The sequence below is a fragment of the Chaetodon trifascialis genome, chromosome 22 (genome assembly GCF_039877785.1).
Source record: "Chaetodon trifascialis isolate fChaTrf1 chromosome 22, fChaTrf1.hap1, whole genome shotgun sequence".
Taxonomy (NCBI): domain Eukaryota; kingdom Metazoa; phylum Chordata; class Actinopteri; order Chaetodontiformes; family Chaetodontidae; genus Chaetodon; species Chaetodon trifascialis.
In genome coordinates, this window is record NC_092077.1 from 17,607,080 (window position 1) to 17,632,006 (window position 24,927).

General features: G+C 44.5%; 2 protein-coding genes across 2 annotated transcripts; one reads left to right on the forward strand and one right to left on the reverse strand.

Moving 5' to 3' along the window:
* The first annotated feature begins 1,092 nt into the window (after positions 1 to 1,092).
* th2 (tyrosine hydroxylase 2) lies at positions 1,093 to 6,260 on the forward strand. The gene is made up of 12 exons (XM_070992034.1): positions 1,093 to 1,369; positions 2,562 to 2,736; positions 2,924 to 3,012; positions 3,112 to 3,179; positions 3,267 to 3,317; positions 3,414 to 3,559; positions 4,098 to 4,233; positions 4,319 to 4,388; positions 4,489 to 4,545; positions 4,845 to 4,940; positions 5,024 to 5,157; positions 5,905 to 6,260. The coding sequence occupies exons 1-12, from the start codon at positions 1,139 to 1,141 to the stop codon at positions 6,068 to 6,070; spliced, it is 1,419 nt and encodes a 472-aa protein (XP_070848135.1). The 5' UTR covers positions 1,093 to 1,138; the 3' UTR covers positions 6,071 to 6,260.
* Positions 6,261 to 10,482: 4,222 nt separating this feature from the next.
* On the reverse strand, positions 10,483 to 24,732 carry nup37 (nucleoporin 37). Its single transcript, XM_070991529.1, has 10 exons — positions 24,587 to 24,732; positions 23,185 to 23,380; positions 22,979 to 23,100; positions 18,139 to 18,211; positions 17,805 to 17,899; positions 12,712 to 12,802; positions 11,764 to 11,945; positions 11,601 to 11,651; positions 10,775 to 10,868; positions 10,483 to 10,691 (listed from the first exon to the last, which is right to left on the reverse strand). The coding sequence occupies exons 2-10, from the start codon at positions 23,338 to 23,340 to the stop codon at positions 10,578 to 10,580; spliced, it is 978 nt and encodes a 325-aa protein (XP_070847630.1). The 5' UTR covers positions 23,341 to 23,380; positions 24,587 to 24,732; the 3' UTR covers positions 10,483 to 10,577.
* Between the last annotated feature and the right edge of the window lie 195 nt (positions 24,733 to 24,927).

The following is a 24,927-nucleotide window of genomic DNA, read 5'->3' on the forward strand; positions in this document are numbered from 1 at the left end:
ATTACAGTATAAATGTTATTAAGAGACACGTTTTTCAAAATAAGAGTGGTTTGTCAATCAGTATCTTTAGTGTCTTCAAAAACTCAATATGTACACATCAAACTTTGCCTCTAATATGATGCAAAGCCGCTGAAATAATCAGATTTTGTCTTTGCATTTCGAACCTAAAGGTATACTGAGAGATAATCTGTGGTAGCTTTCATTTTGCTCGGCTAAAAGAAAAGTTTTGTACATGCATGATATGTTTGAATGACACAAATAAATATTTCTCTTCTCTCTTTCAACGTTTACAAACTGCTTATTAATGCTAAATATGGTGCGAAGAAGAGTTTTATCCATTTACTATTAAATACTGGAGAAATACTGATTATATAATCCATCTTGCCGACATGTGAAACTGAGACGGGATCAGGCCTGCAGATATCTGAGGATGACTGGAGTGATTTATGTGAAAACCAGGCTGCAGAGAGTTCTGAGGGGAAAATGAACATTTAGATTCAATTAAAAAGACCATTTTCAGATTTTCAAGCAACAGGTTTCTGCAGAAATAATGAAGTTCTTTGAAATAAAGGACAAACTGACTGCAGCTGTCAGCGCTTAAAAACTGTATGCAGGAACTGGCCTGTACCTGAAGACGAGGACATGATCAATATGCAAAATTCTGAAAAAACCCAGTCCATAAATGCACCGTTAAGGTGGAACTGATTGCAGTGTCACTGAAAAATCTTTCTCCTGTACAGCTCTAATGTTGCCTCTGTCAGCCCAAATACAAAAGTCCCTGTTTGGCATCAGTGAACGCACTGAAACTCATTTTTCCTCTTTATGAATATGATCAGGTCAGTCTTATGTAACCAGTAACGACCTGATTTGGTTGACTGCCTCTGTGATTCAGAAAATTTCGATCCCTGATGCATTTCCCCTCCTAACAGCACCGTTTTGTCCATAAATAGGAAATAACAATAATAATAACTTCATGACGCAAAACAGGCCCCAAAAAAGCCAAACGCACGTGCCGTCCTTACGCAACTCATCTCCATAAAGCCCTGTGATGGCAGGGTATTTAAACCTGTGTCTGGAGGTGATGATGGTACACACACGCACACACACACGCGCGCTCGCCTCCGGTAACACCCCGCACATGAAGACGGACAGCGCGGCGCAGGCGGCGCCGTTCAGCGGCAGGAAGCAGAGCCTGATCGAGGATGCGCGCCGGGAGCGCAGCAGCGGCTCCGCGGGCTCTCCGGGGCCCTCCAGGTACGGAGACGGCTTCGTGTTCGAGGAGAAGGACGGCAGGGTCACTCTGAACGTGCTGTTCACCCTCAGCAATGAGAAAAACACGGGCTTCTTCAAAACGGGCAAAATATTCGAGGTGAGTAGAAATATGACTAAAAATACCTGTTGTAAGTTCTGCATGTGACTCAAGGTATTTATACTGCAAATATTATGAGAATACAGCAAATGATCGGACCTTGCTGTTCGATTACTCAAATACAACTTTGAGGTACTGCTTCTTTACTTTAGTATTTCCGTTTTCTACTACCTTATACTTCCATTTCACAGGGAAATACTGCAGTTTCTACTCCTCTACATTTATTTGATGACTTCAGCTACTTTGCACGTAACACAAAACATAATCTATAAATAATTAAGTGTTATTATAGATTAAGATGAGGCTTTATTCTCTTTTTGGTCTGTAACACATCAGGAAATAATCAAAAACGCAGCTCGTCTAAAAAACAAAGAGTTAGTTTAATGTAACGCAATACAAGGAAAAGCAGCAAATTCTCACATTTAAGAAGCTGGAACCACCAAATATTCAGAGTTTTGGCTGAAGGACCTTATTAATTATCAAAATACTGTAATTTCCTGTTAATTTTCTCAAATAATCCACAAAGCTGTCGCAGCGGTAGGTCAGCCTGGCGCCACTTTTAGGTAGTTTATGACAAGTATTTTAGACTATAATCACATTTTGTATGAAAGTTTGTGATCTTTAATATGAACAGCAGCTCATTAAATGTGGTTGGTTAAAAAGGACAAAATTTCCTCTGAGCTGTAGCAGAAAATGGAAACACAAGTAAAGTACAAGTACCTGAAAATAGAGTTTAAGTAAAGAGTAAATGTACTCAGTTATGCAAACAGGCTGATTATTTATGATTCATATTCTATAGTCATATTTAATGTAAGAGAAATCCTTCATTTGGAGTTTTATTTATGTTCTAAAATTTGCAGTGAAATGAGAGTTTGTGATCAGAACAGAGATCACAGCAAACCCTAAAAAGCTTTTCATGAATTCGAGGCTTTGATCTTGGGTTTAATCATGATCATAGATTTTGTCTTAAGGATTTTCTTTTTAAGGCTTTAACTTCCAAATATCCAAGCCAATAAATATCTGTCCGTTATTATTTGATCAAGGCGAAGTCAATACAAAATAGGCCAATTTCTGCAGCATTATGACAAAGAATAAATTAAACGGCATTTTGGGATGCGGAAGCTTCCTTTAAGTGTCTCTTTTTGGTCTTTCTGTCTTTATACTTTTTGACTCTTCCTTATTTCCTTCGTAGACGTTTGAGGCAAAACTTCTGCACATCGAAAGTCGACCGGGGAGGAAGTCGAAGAACAGCACCACCGACCTGGACTTCTTCATGAAGTGTGAAGTTCACAGCTCGGACCTGGACGTCTTCATCAACTCCCTGAAGAGAGTCGCTGACGACGTTCGCTCCATACCGGAGGAAAAAGGCAACCAGCTGATCTTATTATTATACTTTCCATCAGGCCTGTTAACATTTCTGCTGCGGGGCGTTCGCATTGGGACGCCAGGTGAAATGTCACAGGCCTTATTAAATCAACCAACGTCACTGTATGATAATAACATGCAACCAATTACAAAAGCACTAATTATTTCTTTCTCCCCTCGACATCACAGTTCCCTGGTTTCCCCGACAGATAAAAGACCTCGACAGATGCAACATGTTAATAACCAAATTTGATCCCGACATGGACCAGGAGCACCCGGTGAGGGTCTACATGTCTACTGCAGAGTCTCACATCGTATTAGTCTGTTTTCAGATTCACTGAGAAAACGCAGCCGATTTCTGGTCATTTCTTCTGCAGGGATACAGCGATCCAGAATACAGAAAAAGACGAGCGTTCATCTCTGAGCTTGCCTTCAGATACAAACAGTGAGTCAGATATTTACAAAAAAAAAAGCTCATCTACCTCCAGCATCACTCAAATATTCTCTCACAGGCCATTTCTCTTTGCCACAGGGGGGACCTGCTGCCCACCGTGGAGTACACAGCAGAGGAAGTGGCCACATGGTGAGGATGAAGCACACACTCCCGCATGTCACGAAGGCAGGCGCAAGATGAACAGTGCAGTGATGTGATGAGGTGCTGCTGTCGTTGTGTTTGAAGGAGGGAGGTTTACCGGCAGCTGAGGAGCATTTACCCGAGTCTGGCCTGCAGGCAGTTCATGGACGGCCTGCAGCAGCTGGAGAGAGACTGCGGCTACGGAGAGGACCGCATCCCTCAGCTCAGAGAGGTGTCCGCCTTCCTGAAAGGTGACAAAGGCTGAAGAATTCCAGGAAATGGATGCAAATGTGTTTAAAAGAGACCGACAAATAAAATGTATGAGAGATTATGAAAAAGGTCAAATCAAGGGAAGATTCAGACACTAAAGGATAACAGAGATGCAAAAAGGAAAACGACTTTTCGATTAAAAAAAAACAGGATTAAGGAAAAAGCAGTAAAAATACTCCACTAGATGTAAAAGTCATTATTCATTCATAAGTCACTATATGTGTAATACTGATGCCTCAGTGCTGGAGCAGCAGTGCACCGTTAAAGCTGTCAGCTAGTTCAGTCCAATGGTCCCCAATCGAGGGGTCGGGCCCCTCCAAAGGGCCGCAGGATGAATCTGAGAGGTCGTGAGGTGATTGATGGGAGAGGGAAAAGTTCTGATGTATTCATGTATATTGACTTTAAAAAGTATAAAGTGGCATATACTGCAAATACTCAAAGTACAAGTACCGTAGAACATGCTTTCTGTCCCTGTGTGCTGGCTGTGCTTCCATTGGACGGTGTTTCTGCTGGTTTCAGAGAAAACTGGTTTCCAGCTGCGTCCAGTCGCCGGCCTGCTGTCAGCCAGAGACTTCCTCAGCAGTTTGGCCTTCAGGGTGTTTCAGTGCACTCAGTACATCCGTCACTCGTCTGCTCCCATGCACTCCCCCGAGCCGTGAGTCACCGTTTTCTGATGGAACTTGTCGTTTATGCGTTCAGCTGCTTTTCCTGCATTGACTCCTTTCGATCTGCTGCAACAGAGACTGCTGCCACGAGCTGCTCGGCCATATTCCCATGCTGGCGGATAAAGAGTTCGCCCAGTTTTCACAGGTAACCGTGCTGTGCTGCACCATGTGATCGTTAATTTGTCATAATCAGAGCGAAATCGAGCTGAATTACCTTTAATATTAATTCTTTTGGACAATTCCAGGAGATCGGACTTGCCTCGCTTGGAGCTTCAGATGAAGACATTGAGAAACTGTCAACGGTGGGTTTTTATTAAGATTTCAAACCTCAAATGGGACAATTTTTAAAGCTCCTGAAGTGTAATTTGAACATAATCAGGAATAAATACCTTTGTTTTGTTTGTCCTTAAGGTAAAAACATCACAAAATTGCAAAAGTTACACATCAAATATTGAGAGAGAAGCTTTTCCAATCTGAGACAGTTTTCTCTTTTGAATGGATCTTCACTGCCATCTAGTGGTTAAAGTAAAGGACTGCACCTTGTGTTGGCCCATGCATTGTGCAGCACGCTCATCTGCCTCTCTGTCTTCTCCCTGTGCAGTTATATTGGTTTACGGTGGAGTTCGGCCTCTGCAAGCAGAACGGCGCAGTGAAAGCTTACGGTGCTGGACTCCTGTCGTCTTATGGAGAGCTCGTGGTGAGTGTGTTCTCCACGCTCACACACACTCATAAGTTCATTGCTTGCTCAGTGTCCTGACAGACTTTGACTTGTCCTTCCAGTACGCTCTGTCCAATGAGCCCGAGTACAGGCCGTTTAACCCCGAGGAGACAGCAGTGCAGCCGTATCAGGACCAAACCTACCAGCCGGTTTACTTTGTGTCGGAGAGCTTCGAGGACGCCAAGATCAAGTTAAGGTATTCACTTATTTTTCTACTATGAGTGCATTAATACAACTCTCTACTTTTAAATACAGCAAAACGTGTTTTCACCTCATGTTGCACATAAAAGTTTGGAATCATTAACTCCTGATTACTTAATCCTGATGCCAAACACAATTTCTAATAAATGATTTACTGATATTAAAAAGAGAAATCTTTTAGCTGCTTTTTTAGTTGCTCACTCTTGACCATCAGGGAGAGTTTATGCATCAAAGGTCCATTTACTCGCCTTTAGAGCTTTCCACTCATTAAATTTGACTTTCTAAACCACGTCCATCAGTGTCTGAACCTGGTTTGTTTTGTGATTTATTAACAAAGCAATTTCCCATTAAAATTAATAACACACTTTCTAAATGGCAACCAATTAAAGGGAAAAACAAAATGAGCTCTCCGACGGGGTTTTCTTATAAATACAAGTTCAGTGTTTCTTGAGGTCAAACCCGCATGTATATCTCATCTCTCATTTGCTCTTGGACATGCACAGGGACCCATTCATAAAAACATTGCTCCATAAAACTACTAATGGTCAAAAACTCAACAGGGGAGCCTTTAATGAGTTGAGAGACTTAATGGATGCAGATGACGTTATGTCGAGTCTTTGCCAAGGAGCGCTGAAGCTGTTCTGGTGACCTAACACCTCAGTCAGACTGTATTTTCCCTCATGTTTGTCACCATCTGTATCTGCTATCTCTATGAACGCTCACGCTTCCTTCTCCTCCACAGGAGATACTCTGCAGCCATCAAGCGTCCCTTCGCAATCCGCTACGACCCCTTTACCTGCAGCATGGAGGTTCTGGATCAGCCCAGCAAAATCCAGAACGCTCTGAGCCAGATGAGAGAAGACCTGAAGACCCTTCACAGCGCCTTGGAGAAGCTCAGCTCGTCTTAAGACCAGGAGCAGAGGAACTCGTGACAGAGGTGGACATCTCGCCTGTGTAAACACTGTAAATGAGATTTAGCACCATGAAGAAAATCACAGTGTAGTCAGGTTTGTGCGGCTCCACGGGGCCCTCTGTTTGTGTGTATGATGTATCACGTGAGGATTAAGTAAAAAGAAATAAACGTTTATTTTCATGGAGAAACGTCAGTGTTTGAAATCCAGAGAGGCAGAGAAGACGGAAAAGGTGCTGAGGACAGACGTCCAGTGTTTGCCAACAAGAAAGAGACTGAACCACTACAATACAGGACTTGTAGGACATTTTCTAGCTTTTTAATTCCAAACCAACTATTTCCATTTGGAAAAAAATCTTGGAACCCATTTATCTTCATGTGTTATTAAGCAAAGGGAAGGAGCTAATTATGAATGATTTAAGTATCGTGTTCCCTCAGCTGGTCAAGGCCAGAGCCAGCGCTGAGGCCCAGCACGCCGGCAGGGCCAGGTCACCGGGACCTCACAGTCAACCACAGCACGGTCCGCAGGGCCGCGCTGCTGACAGATGCTCTTCTCTCTTTATTTCTCTTTCTCCGTGCGACTGGAGGATTTGGCCTTCGGTGGTTTTTCTGACGTGCGTCCAGCGTTTTGATCTCCACGCAGGCGACAGTGCGTATCAGCGCCGCGCACGTCAAAGCTTTCCCCTCGAAGATGACAAATCATCTCCATCTGCAGGACTCATAAAGCATCACCACCGTCAACACGGTGGCTGGCAAACCCTCCCATCGGCCACCTTGTGTTGGGAAGCTTGCCTTTCCCATAATTCCACTGTACAGTAAATCAAGCCCCGCTCTGGCCTCCCTAGGAAACCCTGTGTTTGTGGAGTAGAAAAAATTGTGTGTGAAGAGAGAGAGAGGGATAAAGCAAGTGGAGGGAAAGAGTGATCTACTGCTTGACAAGTGTGCAGGGACACACACACACACACACACACACACACACACACACACACACACACACACACACACACACACACACACACACACACACACACACACACACACACACACACACACACACACACACACACACACACTCCCTCCAAGCAAAAGTCAAACACTTTATAATTTCTTGTATCTCATTCTACATCCAGCGCCCTCAAATCCACAAATCCCCATGAAACCACCGCCAGGATCCGAATCTGCTGAGCGCTAAACAAAAGGGGGTTGCTGCAGCAACAGGGCGACCAGCGAGGGATCCAGCTAGATTCTTGTGCCTCGCAAACTCGCCACAAATCCCAAACGCTGTATCATCCTGACTCCAACCATAAGTGTTTCCTTTATTGATGTCAGGGCCATCCCATCCTCACGCTGGCTGGGTTGCCTCCTCCGGGCTGGAAACAGGGTCATGAGGTTCACTTTGTCCTCAGGCCTGAGAACTCAAAAAGAAAGATTGAGCGAGAGGGCCTGAGAGAGCTAACGGCTTTGTTTACAGTTAACAAATCATTTACTAATGATTTACACATCAGTCAGAAGCCGTGAAAGGCACCGCTCAATATCTTGGCGAACCGATCTCTGCCGATCACCTCTAAAGCTGGCTGATCAATACGTCAATACAGAAAGAGAAATGTAAGAATAACAATTTCAAAAACAACTTTTCTATTTGCTCTCAGGTTAAACGATTGCAGTACAAGGTGGACAACAAAACAAAAGCCTTGTTGTCCAACGCTGCAACATCTGGAAGTCCAGCAAACAGAAGCTTCGATCTGATTCTGATTCTAAAACCATGAATGAACCAGAACGTGATATCCTGCTGACCCCTTTTGACATAGACTCACCTGAAAACAGCACAAAGTCAATATATTCATATATATATATATTATATTTATATCTGCTTATTCTGAGGTTGATGCAGCAACACGTTTCACAGACTGGGAAAGAAAAACGCTCCACAGGTAAACAGGCTGATTAGTAACAGGTGAGTATCATGATTGGGTATGAAAGGGGCATCTGGGAAAGGCTCAGTCGTTCACAAGCGAGGATGGAGCGAGGGTCACCACTTTGTGAACACATGATTGGATGAAGTGCTGTCTGCGTACTCAGTTTGATTGGGGGGGGGGGGGCAAATGAAAGCACACTCCCCAAAATGTGGATAACTCCTTTGAAAAGAACAACTTTCGGGTTGCTAGGTCAGCTGGTTTTTCATTGTCCTGCAGAGTGACCCTGGCTTTGTATCCTGAGCTCACTCCTTCAAGGTCAATGAAGAGCCTTAAGTTTTCCTTTCTCATCAAGTCTGCAGCAAACGTCAGTAAGTTGTCTGCAACTATAAATGTTAATAAATCAAAAATAAAGGGTTGTTAGACTAATCAGTGGACTTTGGTTCCAATGTTCTGCAGCTCTTCTACAGGAAACACTTTCTTGTTAATGCCTGAATTATGCTGCATTAAGGAAATGGTTTATTAAGCTTTAACAAAGCCTCCGGTTACTTTTGCCTTTATTGGACAGTGACACCGACCGTCATCCTGCAGCCGTCACACAACAGTTTAAATAATCAACAAAGTCCACTTTTCAGCGGACTCTCCTCTGCTCATCAAGAGCAACATAATCGCTTCATTCTGGGAAAAGCAATGCAGGACAAACCAGCCGTGAGATTAAATCAAACACCGGCCTCAAAGGGCTCTAATCTCTTTTCTTTGTTTCCCTTCATATCATGCTCCTCATTATTTTTGTTTGCTCGCTTTTTATTGAGCCTGGGCTTAAAGTTGGCAGAGCCGCAGAAGAATTATCTGAGGGGGAAGATTAGGAGAAAGTTGGTGAGGATTTTAAGGCGGCCTGATCTCTCTTTCATCCATTTCACAGTTTGTTATTAGTCGACACACCACATGAGATCAGTCTGTTTGTGAGGCATAATGGCTTCATTCAGGTTACATCAAAGGTAACGTGGAGGCCCGGGGCAGTGACATCTGACGACGTGCTTCCAGGAAAGAGGTGAATTTGTAAGATCTCCAGCACGGATCATGAAGAAACTGAAGAAATCAGCTCGCAGACAAGATGGAATTAAATCTTGATGCTATTCTGCTCATCAGCCATCAGATGGTGTCCTTGAGTCACTGGGATTTGCAAAGCCACTGAGATTCATGACTCATGTTTCAGAGGAAAGTGGCTCAGTTAGCGAATCCACTGCCCTTCCAGTGAGCTTTTATGCTCTTTGGAAAAGGTTCAGAGTGTGCACGGATGAAAATGGCAGCTTCTTGCATAGCTGATGTTGACGTCTCCCCCGTTACATGCAGCCGTATGTAACGTAAAGAGCGGAGACCACATTGGACTTGTTCAAACAAAAGCATGGACCAGGAGAGCAGTAGCATGTTATGCTTTGTGGATGGCGGTTAACGCGTCCCGTCCAAGAAATATACAAGGTTGACGAACTGGTTTGAAAGAGTCGAGGTCTCGGCGGCCTCAGCTCGCTGCATTCTGTCGTGCAGAGGCATTGCTGTATAACCCAGCCCGGTGTTTTAGCTGAAATGTACATTAATAAAGCACAATAAACGGCTCTGTTCGACAGCCCAGCACGAACGCACGTTTATCCAACGCTGCGCCTTTGAAGATTAAGTACATCTGTGGAAACAAGTGATCAGCTGTCACCTCGAACGATTCGTGATCGACTTAATTAAATGAGTGCCCTCTGCAGCTTAGCGGGCTTACGGCCGCCTTGAAAACGGAGATGGCGGTTCTTCACACATGGCATTCCTGCGACAGCACAATGAGTCCTTGTTTTACCGGAGGCCATTAAAAGTTTCTGCCAAATGATCCCTCGTCTTCCATCTTTGGTCCGTGGAGCGTCCATAATTATTCACCAAGGTAAGGTGATTTGCATCCCTTCCTCTCCCTGCCTCCTCACGAAACGCTCGTTTTGCATGTTATGGAGTTGGAGATGACCTGAAACGGCCCCAGTCTCCCATGCTTCCCAAAGCTTTTCCTATGATTACTAACACTAAAAGCTTACGACCAACCCCCCCTCCTCTTGCTGGGTTTGTCCAACAGCGGGAGCACGGCCAGACCTCCTAGTTTTTCCTCATCCAAACCTTCCTGTGGACTTTCTGCGTACCACAGCAGGTGGAACAGCCCATGCAAAGATATATTCTTAATATGATTCGGAGTCTGCCATTGATGGTAAGAAAAAGGATGAACAGCTAGTGAGAGAACACCTGTGGTATGATGATCACTGACTGGTGAAGTGGAGTGTTGGCACCGATTCCCTGAAGCATTCCTTTAAACTACAGCTCTCTTGGCAGGACATAACAGACAGCTGATGTAAGTTACTCATAAGAGAAAAGAAAAACGAGTTGTGTGTGTATCTGTAGCCGATCTGAAGGGGTAGTCAGAAATAAAAAAGAACAAAACTCAAGCAGGCGGCCAATTTCCATCAAATTTCTTACAAACTGGGATACTCAGAAACATTTTTATTATACGTTTACTAGAACAGAAATAGAAGACCTAGTTATCCATCATGGAAAGTGCTGGACAGATGTCTACATCTCAGTCATCCAAAAGCAAAGTTTCCTGTCGCTGCCAATCACACAGAGCGGGAGCGTCCGGTGCCAGCTGAGGCCGGATCCCACTGTGGCAGATCCGATCATCACCGGCTGTAACGACATCAGAGTGCGACGTGAGACTGGAGCTGAACGTTAAACCGATAATGAGCTGCATGGTGAGGAGCATCACTGACCTGTGGGTGGCCAAGATGGTGGATGAGTAACTGACTGCAGATTTTTCCTGGACATCCGGTGGTGGCAAAGAGGTTTTCATTGGCTCGGGACCACCTGAGGAGGAGAGCATCATGCAAATGTCATCAAATAATTCAACTAAATCAAAATTAGACATTCCAGCCCAAAATCCAAAACACATATTTTCTTCTTACCTGTAGTGCTATTTGTCCATCTACATTATTTTGATGGGAGTTGGTGAGTTCTGCAGATATCAGCTGTAGAGACGTCTGCCTTCTCTCGAATGTAATGGAATTAGGTGGCGCTCGGGTTGTGTTGCTCAAACTGTCTCTTTCCTGAAGTCATGACCCGGTTTCTCAAGATAATCCACTGACCTTGTAGGAACTATTTTCTTTCTACCGGACGACACCCTCAAACGTATCACTGCAGAGAAGCCTGCATCTCCGACCTAACCCTCGTCTGACAGCGCTAGCTTGTGGAGATTAGTTTATAGCTAGCTCATACTGCTAGTTAACCTTACAGCTCAGCTGAGGAGGACGCCATTTATGTTTACATGCCGCACAAGCCTCTCGTCCAGGAGAACATGAACGTCTGTGCCATTTTTGGCACCAATACTTTTTTCTTTTTTTATTTTTTAGATGATAAATAGCAGCACAGGTAAGATGAAGCAAATGTATTTTTGAGTTTGTGGTGAACCGTCCCTTTAAACAACAGCCGGAAATCAACACAAATCAATGTGAAAATCTTTTATAAAAGTGTTTAGCAAGAGTTAGCAAGTTTTGGGTGATAAAATACCCAAAATAGTTATAAAGATGAGTACAGGCTTACTTGAATAACCGTGCTTTATCTATGTGGGCTGGCCTTTTTTCCTGAGGGTAACTGCAAAGAATAAAAGCAAGACTTAGGCACATTGCTGCCCACTGAGCACCACCATCCCAAATCAATACATCACGCAGCATCGACGGCATATTACCCACGCTCCCTCAGTCACCTGGAGCGAGTTATGTCCCAGATGAGCCAGTCGTTTCCCGCCACGGCACCGACTTTGATCGTGTTGGTGAGGCACCAGTCAGCGGACATGAGCGGCGACTGGCCGCAGTCCAGTGACAGAATGGCCTGCTGGGTCACCAGGTCATAGAAGCGAATTGTTCCCTTCTTCTCTGCCACCATTAACTGTTGGGGACACATGGATGATTTCAGCCGAGGCTTGTAGTTTCTATTTTTATCGTGCATTTACATCTATCTTACTAGTCATTCATCCAGTGCCAATACCCACATCTTCTCAGTCAGGATGGTACAGTCTGTCCCAGCATGCAGCAGTAGAGAAAGGGACTCCATCTACTCCACATCCACACTTAAGGCGTCACTATGTTTCAGCACCAGCGTTTGTTAGACCCTCCCAACAGACAGTCACCTCCTCTTTACGATTGGCCAGGTGAACTCTCAAGGCCCTAAAGCGTCTCTACGACTGCCTTCAAGAAAGGAACGACTGGAAGAGTTTTGCCCTCGGACACGGTCAGACTCGTCTGTTTTGAGCATACTCCAGGCTTTAGTGCAAGCATCTACTCTCCAATGTTCCATTATTGGATATTTCACAGCATAATTTCCATTTTATGGTTGGACAGAATCTTAATTGGGCTCCTTTGACTCCTTTGAATGAGGTCAGGGGCATGGGAGGGCGATTTAACAAGGTGCTCCGAGCTTCCCACAAAAGGTGAGTTAATGGGCTCCATAACGACCAGTTCTGAAAAGTCATCTGGTTCGGCCAAATCACCTGGCCCGTCATCTAATGGCCACTTGGCTCTAGACAAACACAGAGTATAGTTACATTTTCCAGTTCACCTGACTTCACACCTGACTGTGTGATTAGTGTAGCTGCATAGCCACAACTGGAGAGTTTGACCTCAGAATATGAGCATCTGAAACGAACCCCTCCTACCTTGAAGGCTTCCTCTGGGTGCCAGCACACACTGATGCCAGGAGAGCGAAGTCTGAAAGTTGAGCTTTCATTCCCATCCAGGTCCCACACCCTGTTTTAAAGGGTAAGATAATAAAATACAATTGATGAAAGCGATGCCTTAGATAACCTAGTTTGCTTTAATTGCATTGGTGCTAACATTAGGTTTGCGAAATTCTCGTTTTATAACTATTTTATTGTAAACTGCGAGCGTTCGCAGGTTATTGTGAAGCGAGTAGCAAACGCAGGACTTTTAATCAGTTCTCATTAGTATTGTTACGGATTGATTCAACTTGATATGTGAACTGCTCTTGGACGAAAATCCAAAACAAAATCCATTACCTCCTAATTAAGATGGGGTTTTAGAGCACTTCCAAAAATAGCATTGGCATTTGAGGCGCCCTTTTGATGCTTACATAATATCTGAAAGAATTCACCTTCTCAGGGTTTCTTCCTCTGTGGTGCTCGACCAAAACAAACTGATAGAGTTGAGTGTCCAGACGGCCTGCATGTAATATGCATGAACCATGAGCCCATCAGATACAGTTTCCTCAAGATAAATTATTCCTAGAAAAGGCATTAGGTTTTTCTTCTTCTGATACTTTCATGATAGAATTCAACCTCAACTTTTCCATAAATTTGCGGCTCAACACAAGACGCGACTATCTTATATGGCACACAACGTGGGCAACGATAGACGACATGTTTTCATCCAAGTTCACGTTTGCTCTAATCTGTCTCACTCCCGTGTGACGAACAGGGTCTTCAGGCCTTTCCAGGGAAAAGGGCTCCTTTCTCAGATCCGGGCCCTGAGCTGTGAGGACAGACAGACTTATGCTGGACTCCTCTTCCAGCAAAAACGCCAGCCTCACATTACATTGAGCTATGATAGCAGGGGCAGGGTGGGGTGTGGGGGGGAGGGCATCACCCTCGCCTGAGTCGGCGTTACGCTCCACTCACATTTCAGCAAATGTTTCGCTGTGGGCGGCCCGCTGCCATTCATTTTCTGTGGAGTACAGCGAGGGCAGCAGAACGCACGTCAGTCGAGGAAGAGCGGCGGAGAGAAGTTGAACAGCATCCGAAATCAAAACAGAGGGGTCTTGCAAGCAAATGCCAACCAAGAATCAAAGCTCATGTGAGGATTATGAGCTAAGCTAAATAAAGATAAATAAGACCTATGATAGCAAAAGCAGCTGAGAAACACCACGGATGTAATGGATCACTTGGATGGAGAGAACTGCGGGTCCTGAGACCTGGATCTATGGTTAACCACATCTGAATGATCCCTGAACTAGACGAAAAGGTGGGGATGGGGGCGTGAGGGCGGGGGATGGGCGACTGCAAGTGTTTCTGGGAATATAAAACAAACGCTTGTGAAGCATGGGAAGGCGCTGACTGATGAGGTCATGCAGAAGACATCATCTAATAAAGCCCAAAAAGTAATTCCAAAGACCATCTAAATGTCAAGTGTGTTGTTGGAGAGATTGATGTCCTCAGTGGTGCGGTGTAGGGGAGGATATGCCCCGTCTCAGATGGAGACCTCAGTAAACACTCAACTTTTCCTGCCTCATCTCCCCTGCAGCAGGACAGAGCCCTGTCGAAACTCTGGCTTTCTTTCCTTTGCCCATGTGCAGACTCAGCCAGAGCCTCCACCGTGGAGCATGAGCGAGGCTGGGAAGAAAAAAAGAAGAAGAAGAAGAAGAAAAACCCCCAGACCACACCAGATAAACAACAACTAAACCCTATTCTTTCAGACCACTAGCCAAGCAGAGCTCAATTGCACGCTACACCACCAACGGCCAAACTGTGGTCAACCACTCTGCCCTTCAAACGGAGAGCACCGGCTCCCCAAAAAAACATAACCTTTTCCAAACGAGGTGAAAGACATGAGACACGAAAACACGCGTGACCGCCTCTGATAAAACACAGTGTAATTGCATAACACTACATCAAGCAATAACACTCTGCTTCCATGTACAACAGAGTTGAAAAGGACATCTGAAGTCCTGTGCTGTGTTATCTAAGTGAGAAAACAGCGTGGCCAGAGCGTTACGGTTTGTCAATGTTTCCCATAAGTGGAGGAAACGGGAAATGCCGTTAGCGCTGTGTGATCTGATTTATTGTAGAGAGCAGAGTAAATAATCGAATGTGACTCTCTGGAGGGGGAGAACTGGAAGAGTCGAATAATATAATCCCATCACAGTGCCTCGCAGGGTCGCCCTGGTTGAGGTGCACAAAGTCTGCATCAGCATCTATTTCAGCAGGACCTGCTCAACAGCTGATTTTGATTTGATTTTGACAGACTAACATTATCTGTTTTAAAAAAATCTCACAATTGCTGATGCTGATCTTTTGTACATGTATATATACACAATAACAAGCAAGCTAAGAGCTAAGCTAGGCTAACTGCACAGCACATTCAACATTATAACGAATTAAGCCCAAATGTTGTATGAAAACTTGTTGGCGAGCGAGCAGAGAAGCTAAAACAGAGAGCTGAAAGCAATAGATTACTCAGACAGAAAGAGTAAAAGCTCAATGGCTGCAATAGATAACATTAGCTGAAAGTACTGTCAGAAACAGATAATGCTAGCTAAAAGCTGGACATATGCTGGAAAAAGGGTTGCAAAATTAATGGATAAATGGTATTACATTTACTGAAAGCAAACGGCGAGACAACTGAAAAAGAGATTCATGGGTGAAATAGATAACACTAGATAACAGTACTGGATAAAGTGTTGCAAAAGTAGGCTAACAGATAAATGGTTGAAATAGATATCCACCAAAAATGATGGCTAATGGCTGAAAAAGACAACGCTAGCTAAAATGGCCAAACTGTTGAAACAGAAAGGTAAAAAGGGCTAACGGTTGAATAGATAATGCTAGCTAAGAGTTATGGCTAAACAGTTGGGACAGATCGCTAAAGGTGGCCTAAAGGATAGATCTGAAACAAATAACCACACAGCTAATGGATGACTGACAGTCATGAAACAGACAGCTAAAAGTAAAGACTAAACAAAGCAAAAGCATAGCTAATACTACGAGCACTTGAAGCTAACAGTAATGAAATGTTAGCGAAAAGTACCGCTTCTGCCACACCAACCGAAACACTGGCAGTTTAATTGTATGAAAAAAATGCTCAAACAATATAGTTTTCTACAGTGAATAGTGTTAAATAACACACACTTAATAGTTTATTCATAGCAATAAACTTAAACATGAAGAAGGATTACGAAGGGGTACTAAAACTCATCTGAGTGGGGGTACGTCGGGCCAAAAAGGTCGGGATAGAAGATGCGCTGGAAGCATGGATGAGATATCAAGCTGTTGTTATTTGTTTCCCTTACACAACATAAGAGATTGAGAAAAGCAAACGGATTATCGCCGAGAACAGAACAAAACGCTTTAAACCATATACATAATGCAGCAGCAGCAGGTGTGCGTTATCCCGAGTTCATCTGCGAACTCACTCAACCTCAAATCCCCTTTAGGCTCTGCAGTTGCTCTTGTGATCTCTCGGTGGCACATTTCCCCACAGGCTCGCCCGTCTCCATCCATACTGACACCGTGAGCTGTTTAGACTACGTGAACCAAATGTAAACTCCCCTGAGGGACCGGAGTCTGCTTCCCCACCTAGATGCTGCAGCGTCAGGTTGCATGCTGGCAACAGCAGACTTCCCACAACTGCAGGGGACGGTGATGACAAAGCTAAACAAACTTATAGTAGAGGCACTGCTGCCAAACCTAACAGAGTGATGAAGAGGTCATGAGCCTATACATGCAGGCGTACACCTCCCTCCCTCCCGGTTTCCTCCTCTCATATCGAGGCTCAGTTTGTGTGGGCTGACTGGAAGGTCCTCTCCTGTTAACTTGATCTATCCCTTGTTCCGCCTCTGTCTTCCTCCCGCGTCCCATATTTTCTCAACATGACAGAATTTAAATCTTTCAGCAGATGGAGCGCACTCCTGTTTTCTCTGGCCGGTCAGCGGAGGCACGGGAGGAGGAGAGTGGATGGGAGCGGGGGGGGACTCGTTGTACTCGAAGCGTTCTCAGACGACCTGATGTGGCAGGACGAGGCGCTGAGGAGGACATCCATCAAGCCGATGACTGTCAACGTGTTTTATAATGACAAGTTAACCACTTGTCAGGTCTAAGATAAACAGTGAAGAGAGACAGATTTGACACTGCTTTCAGATCAGCTTTAAGTATATACGTGCTATATCCAGGGGCTGGATAATAAACTGACTTTTAACACTGTAAATTCCTCACAGCTGCCTTTCACTGTAGCACCGCCTGATCAATGAGCGAGGCAGTGAAACCCGAGCCTGTGGCTACCTGCCAGTGGAAGCTACCATCGTTTACGCTTAGGCTACTTAGCATCCTAACTTAGCTACGTGCTAAGTTAGCTACGTGCTAAGTTAGGATGCTCTGGGAAACTGGAACGCAAACTTTACACTATTTTCTAACATGTTTTTCACGACAATTATCTGATGAAATAATAAGCAGATTAATAAATAATAAAAACAGTTGTTAGCTGCAGCCCTGGTCTTCACCTGCTTTTAACTTTTGGTTCAAATCTGAAAGCGTCAAAATTAATTTAAAGTATGCACTTACTGTCCATTAACAACATAAGAAGAGGGCCCAGTGCTGCACTCAGGTTTGCATGTAGCTGGAGAACCAGCCTGCTGATGGAGAGGGGGGTGTCCCTGAGGTGACCCTGGCTACTGACACACTTTTTCCCTCCTCTAGCATTAATTGAAAGGGAAAATTTGGGGACCTTGTTACAGGTCCCCCTTTGAGAGGAAAATCTTTCTGCAGCTAATTGGATTTCCATATTTAACCAATTAGCTAGAAAAGCTAAAAGCAGCTCTGTGCTTACGCACAGTCACACCGGAGCATGTTGTGCTTAGCATCATGTTTCACTGTGGAAACACAGTCAGGACTTTCTGCACCATTAACAGAGAACAGAACTCAGAAATCAGAAGCTGGGAACACACACACACACACACACACACACACACACACACACACACACACACACACACACACACACACAGACATAAAATAGTTTGAACCTGCAAGTGTGGTCATCACTGACAGAAGCAAGTTGTTTCCCTTCTGTGGGCTCGAACACCAAATGGTTAATGTAGCTGGTGTGACCCTCCATCACCTAGGCAACAGCACAGAAAAACAACATGTAAACAAAAACAGCAAACCCGTCATCAATAAACTGTTAAATGAGCGTCTTCGAGCAAACTTGTGCTCTCTGCACCGGCTGCAGCTCTGCTTCGAGTGTGCACGGCTACATTTCCTCTATCACTAAGTACCAAATGTCAGTACTAAGTTAAGAGAGTTTGATGCCAACTAACAAGCGCAGTTCTGGCCAATGTGCTCCAGATGTTGCACTACCTTGACTTCATGCCTATCCTGAAGATCAGAAGTCAGCAGGCGTAGCTTTCTGTCAGCTGCAGCGGTGCAAAATCTGCAAGGAGAGAGGAAGAGGAAAAGAAAGGGAGGATATGAAAATAAACAAAGAGAGAACATCAAAACAGAGTCAGAGCGTACAGGTCCAATGACAGACGACATCTCTTTCTACAGACTTGCCTGCAGCCGCCTAGATTGACACCTCTGGATGAGAGTGCCAGTGTGTGTGGTAGAAACTTGGACAGTGATCAGTGGAAACGCTGCCAGGGAGATTCTAATTGCAAGCTAAGATAAACATGGAGAAAAACAAGATTCCTCACGCCATTTACGCATGTCTCTGTTCAAAAACCTGTGCAGAGCCAGGCAGAGGACTTTCCCTCTAATCAGTCGTAGTACACACCAGTGCCTGCAATTATTCACACAATTACACTAACTCACTTATGACAAGAAAAACACACACACATCACCAGAATAAACAGACAGCGGTTCACACATTTGCAGTCGCAGGCACAGACGGATTTGGCATGAGGTCACTACAAACACCCTTAACGTGCTTCAGGGTATTACTGCTACAGTAGATTAGATTATATTAGGATAGGCCTTCTAACCCCACAAATTAGTGCTGTACTTTGGAGTAAAGCATGGAACACATTCTGGCTACTTTTGCTTTTTTCTTTTACTTCAGTGTCAAAGGCTTTTCTTCTTTAGTGTTCTCCAATAGCCTTGTGTAATACAATAAAAGTCACTATTTAAAAAGGGAGACGCCACTGAAATTAGCTTTGTTGTTGCAGAGCACTGCGATTATGGTTTCAGCAAAAGATGGACATGAGAGGCAAGAGTTCATCCTTTCCACTGTGACATCACCACAAACAACAGACACGAAAACACAAATACGAATATATATACATATTTTAAATCTTCCAGCGGAAGTTGCATTGATTTCTATATTTTAGTGTTTTGCTGCACGCGTAGCAATATTTAAAGGAACAGTTCAACACTCTGGGAAACATTCACAAGAATACTGCTGCCACAGTTAGCTTAGCATAAAGACAGAGCATCGTTAGCAGTTTCCAAAGTTCAAAAACACACTTTCTCTAAAGCTCACATATTAACACCATATCTGGTTAGTGAAATATTCTTTAAAAAACAGCATGTTGAGTTACGTGGAGGAGCTTTCACAGGCGCAGTGACGTCCCGGAGTCTGTTTGGCAACCTCACAGAGATGACGAGACCTCAGGCGAGCAGGCGTATTTCCCAAAATGTATCTTAGATAAGAGAGATCATTACCGCTAATGTCCACTGGGCGGGTTAATGTCCAGCTTTTGTCTTCAACAGCGTCCTACAGAGCTGATCGCTGCCATTCCAGACAAAGCGTGCAATTCCACCGGGCGCGCCTCTGCAGGGAAATTCATGCCAAATCTACTTTTTGACGGACGACGCATCAATCTGCACAGAGCAGGTCAACCCACACAGGAACGGCGTAGAGAATCCAGTACATTTTCAAAATAAAACACCCCGTGCAGACTCACAATCGTACATCAGCAATAAATGCAAGGAAAACAGCCAAAACAAGAAGAAGTTTAGCCACAAAGCCTTCTTACTCATGACAGAAGCGCAAACGTCAAGCAAAAAAATCAGGCGAGCAAATCGTTCTGCGTCGGAAACGCGCCCGCTGGAGTTTGAAGCCAGGTGAGGGGCCGAACAGAAACTCAGAGTTCTCGGGGTTAGAGATGCTCTTTGATCATTGCAGCTGGGCATGTGAGTGGGTGGGAAGCCGGTGAGGGTTCACTACACTACTGCCCCCTGCTGGTTACCCATGACTCACGCACACGTAGGAGTGGGATAGTGTGAACTCGTGTGCCTTGCCCTCGCAGCGAAGAGCATCACTGGCAGTTAAAAACACAAATAAAAGCCTTTTAAAAAAAAAAAAAAAAAAAAAAGCTACATAATTTGATCAGATATTGTGTGTGTGGGTTTTTTATTTACTTCCATTTGGACAGAGAGAAAAGTTCCTGCTCTTGTTCCACATCATCTTTCCTACAAACCGAAGTGCTTCCAAACAGCAGATGTAACATTCCTTTCTTTCCACAACAGCTCTTCTTTACTCCTTATTAGCTTCATTTTTCCATTGTATGCTGAACAAATCTGCCCTGAGAATGATTGCGATTGGTCAGTTTCTGCCAGTAACCACAATGTAATGAAATAAGGCCGTTACTGTCAGATGGGGCAGACTGTTTGTTTTTGGGATCAGCCACAGCAAACTTCACCTTTTTTTAATTTTCTAAGAAGCGGCATTAGAAAGGCATTAGCGTGGCACAGAATTTACAGATGGATGTCGATGCCTGTCAGCAGGATTGGTGGCTTGTCTGGTGATATAACTCCGATCAGGCTCTACCTGGGGGCTCGAAAGCACAGATCATGAGTAGCAACATGCCTGGTTCGAGTCCAGCTGGGGAACTTTGTTTACCCCTAATCTCTCCTTCCTCTCACTTCCTGCCATCTCTGCACTGAAGGCCTGTTTACCTTCGGTGTGTTGCTCCGCGTATTGACTCAGTTGTTTGATATGTGCTTCTTTCTTATCGTAAAGACTGAGAAATCTGCGTATTTGGTGGTAGCCAGTCGTTGTGTGTGTGGTGTCTGGTCTTTGCAGGCTTCAGTAATCCTCACATCTTGCTGCGGTGGTGGATGGTGGCAGCGCTGCAGCTCGAGCCCCCTCTCCTCCCCTCGCCTCGCCTCTCCCGCTCTCTCTGGGCCCCTGCTTGAGGCAAGCCCGTGAGAACGTTGTACTTTTCCTGGAAGGCACGGCTACGTGCAGATCGAAGGGAGGGATGGAACCTGAGTTGGTAGTCATCAGCGCAATAACATGTGCGCACGTCACAGGGCTGGCTCGAGGGCCCTGCGGAGTAAACCACAGAAGGCCAGGAATTATCGCTGCCTTTCCTTTTCAATTACAGAAAGCTTAAACACCTCTGGGGGGACCGCCGAACCTTCCCATCCACGGCTCCAATTAGGAGGAAACTCTTGCTTTCTAACAATCTACAGTTAGGCTACTTCCCTCCTGTCCAAGGCCACCTGAAATAACTTGGCTCACATCCTGACAGCTGCAGTGTGACAGTGAGAGGCCGTTACTTTGACTACTTTCACACAGCGCCGTGCTTTCTCTACAACTGCCTCTTGTTCTGGTCACAAGAGGAGAGCTCGCGAATAATCGTCCTGTTGTGTTTAAAGACACGCATGTCAGGTTTCTGACGTGGGAGTGAACTCTGTCCTAATCCTGTTACAAAGGTCTGACGGCCTCTTACATAACAAGAGGCGCTAGAGCTGCAGATGTCCCACCATAAACACCACCATATATTAAAAACAGACAGTTATGCTAATAAGGTCATTACTTAAACTGACTGATGACATAGCAGATATGTCAGCACACCTCACACGACAGATGGACGGCTTAGCTGGAAGGAGGGAGGGGCACGTCCATCAAACCCAGCACTGAACCCTCAACTGATGGAGGTGCATGGTTTGAAAATGTGGTGTGTTCGGTGTTAGTGGGAGTAACAGATATTTGGGAGGTGTTCAGGGGTTATGTTGTTGAATGATAGTCAGACATTACTCTTGTGAAACAGATTGTTATTTTGCTATCCTCCTGCATTAAAGAGGTTGCTAATCAGAAGCCAAATTTCAAGTGCACGTTTATTTAGACCTTTTTAATCATCCAATAGGAGACTTCCAAGCAGCAGCTTTGCACTGACACGACAGACCAGCACAGAAACCAACTAGAAGGCTGCTGAAGAGGAAAAAATTATCATGACCATTTGCAAACAAACTGAGTTTACTGACAACAGTTTTCTGAAGTGTTGTATATACCCTGGACCCCCTGCAGTTTGCCTGCAGAGCCAACAGGTCTGTAGACAATGCAGTCAACCTGGCCCTCCACTTCATCCTCCAGCACCTGGACTCTGCAGGAACCTACGCCGGGATCCTGTTTGTGGATTTCAGCCCTGCCTTTAACACCATCATCCCAACTCTGCTTCAGGAGAAGCTCTCCCAGCTGAGCGTGCCTGACTCCACCTGCAGGTGAATCACAGACTTCCTGTCTGACAGGAAACAGTGTGTGAAGCTGGGGAAACACATCTCCGACTCAAAGACCATCAGCGCCGGATCCCCTCAGGGCGGCGTTCTTTCTCATGAACAGTTCCACCTCCAGTCACCAGTCCGTCAAGCTCCTGAAGTTTGCAGGCGACATCCCCCTCATCGGACTCATCTCTGATGGCGACGAGTCTGCCTACAGGTGGGAGGCTGACCATCTGGTGACCTGGACAACCTAGAGCTCAACGCTCTAAAGACAGTGGAGATGCTTGTGGACTACAGGAAGAACTCAGCCTCACCTGCCCCCATCACCCTCTGTGACTCCACTATTGACACTGTGGAGTCTTTCTGCTTCCTGGGAACTACCGTCTCCCACGACCTCAAGTGGGAGCCGAACATCAGCAGTTTATTTTGTCCCCTTTACTTATTTTAAAGTTAGGTTTTTCTCATTGTATACTAAAGGAGTATGGTTGTGGTGTGTCATTCAACGTGGACTAAACTGTGTTCAACATTAACCATAAACAACCTTTGGTAGTATTTATACTCTATAAAGCACTGAAATGTTTTGTATAGTTTAACATATTGAAACTAATTTGCATTCTTTACAGTGCTACCTCTTAATGCACCTTGCAATTTTGATGCTGAAACAATATATTCCTCAGGCTCAGTTTGCAGCAAGGTGCTCCAACAGACAGACAGATACGATCATGGTGTCGTGCACCAAACAATGCACCAGTACCTGATAGTGGGTATCCTGTCCAACCGGGACTCAGGGCTCCAAGCAAGTGCATCGACACGCAATTCATGATGGAAGGCTCGAAGAACGTTGAATTCAACTCCCTCAATCTCCATGTCCTCCTCCTGTAGGGACAAGGATGTGTTCAGAAAAGAATATACTGGGTTACACGGTGGGTAATCCAGGTCGCGTGAAGCTGCATCTCTAACCTGGAATAGGCAGGTGCCAACCACCACATACTGGTTTCCACCGTAGGCCAGGAGAGAGGCAGGGGTACCAGAGGTGAAAGGGCTGAACTCAACAACATGAACATAGTCCTCACATGCCACCGTGTAACTTGGACTGCGGCTCGAGTCCTCCTGCATGCTGTGTATCCTGGTAAAGCTGGCTTCAGATCAGTTTCCACTGTAATACATCAGAATAAAAGAACAGTTCGTCTTATGTTCGGTACAATGCAGAAAACGTTGTTAATCACTGTAAAGAGAGCAACATCTGCTAAACAAATCAGACGACACTGCACAAAGTGATGCATTAACTTGAGCCATGGCAGACTGATAGGACTATATATCTGTCAGAAACGGCCATATCATTATACCAAGATATCCACTGCTTTAGTACCTCTGGCTGTATCAGGACCATCGATTTTTGTTAAGTGCTTTTATTTGTCAGTTCATTAATTAGCTGGATTCCTTTCAGGGTATTTTAATCATAGACTGTATCTCAGATGTATTTCAATATATCAATATCATGATACAGAATCTGCAATCCCACTCCCCCCTTGGGCAGGACCTCAGGTACTTCTGTAAGGACATAACCTATAATGGAATAAAAATGTGAAAATTTAGTTGTGATTTAAACTACAAAACAGACGTAAAATAAAATAATAAAAAACACAACTGAACTAAATCAATGCCTTGAGCACCGGTGTTGATATATTCTCAAAACACAATCTGGCATAATGCTGACTGCTCATGTTCAGTCAAATGACATAAAAAAAGGCATTAAAAAACTTCAGCTGTCATAGATCAAATACTTCCCCAGCCTCTGAGGAGCACAGCATTGCAGTCAAATCAGCCAGCCTTCAAAAGGTATGCACTAGTTTTTAGTCAGGCTGACTGGAGAACGTAAAACCAAACCTTATTCAATTATCTGCTTGTTTTATATATCCGATTTTGCACAGAGGCATGCGTAGCTAGGAGTGCACAATAAGGCTGTTTTTATTTAAATATAGTGCTCACCCTTTAATTCGGCAAACATCAAACACAGAAAGGAGTTATTCCCACAACGAAATTAACATAAAACGACTCGTGAATGGTTTAACATACGCAAATAGACATACAGTTAATATAGGCAGTGTTAAGTACCGTGCCCGGGCTATTTTGGTGCAAGGTGAGCTAGCTATATGGTGTACGTCATTTTATGTGAGCTAACCTTACATCCACAGCACCCTTTAACTGAAGTTACCAAGAACAGCAGTGTGTCACCTGCAAAGAGCTACAACGTGCCTGCTAGCTGGCTGCGCACAGCTCAGTTAGCTTGGAATTAGCCAAACAAAACTTTACATTGCCCGTTCTTACAATTTAACGTTCCGACTGATAACTTAATAATTACCTCTTCGTTATTGGCGTGTATTCCGTTTCAGAATATAGTACTGATTGTTATATGTTTAGACCTTATTTTCAAGAATTTCTTTAAATCAAATCCTGCGCGCGTTTGAGAAGTTTCCAAGCTTCTTCCGGGTTCGTCATGGAATGTACCACGCAGTACAAATAACAAGGGGGATTTCGCGCTAAGTAAATAAAAACATCTTACCCACTTTCCGATTGATGGGCATATTGTTGAGATACAAAGTCTAACTTGTGGTTTACAACATATTGTAGTATTCTGTCACGAAACTATAAAAAATAATGCAGCAGAGAAATACTTTTTAATTGCAGCTCTCCCATTGTTGT

Bases quoted from the DNA above. Each gene is read 5' to 3' on its own strand.
- nup37 (XM_070991529.1), bottom strand. From the start codon at position 23,340: ATGCAGGAGGACTCGAGCCGCAGTCCAAGTTACACGGTGGCATGTGAG. The intron at 23,101-23,184 runs GTTAGAGATGCA...TTGTCCCTACAG, and splicing joins TTGGCACCTGCCTATTCCAG to GAGGAGGACATGGAGATTGA. The intron at 11,946-12,711 runs GTAGGAGGGGTT...TGTCCCCAACAG, and splicing joins ACCCAGAGGAAGCCTTCAAG to TTAATGGTGGCAGAGAAGAA.
- th2 (XM_070992034.1), top strand. From the start codon at position 1,139: ATGAAGACGGACAGCGCGGCGCAGGCGGCGCCGTTCAGCGGCAGGAAG. The intron at 4,941-5,023 runs GTGAGTGTGTTC...TTGTCCTTCCAG, and splicing joins CGTCTTATGGAGAGCTCGTG to TACGCTCTGTCCAATGAGCC. The intron at 5,158-5,904 runs GTATTCACTTAT...TCTCCTCCACAG, and splicing joins GACGCCAAGATCAAGTTAAG to GAGATACTCTGCAGCCATCA.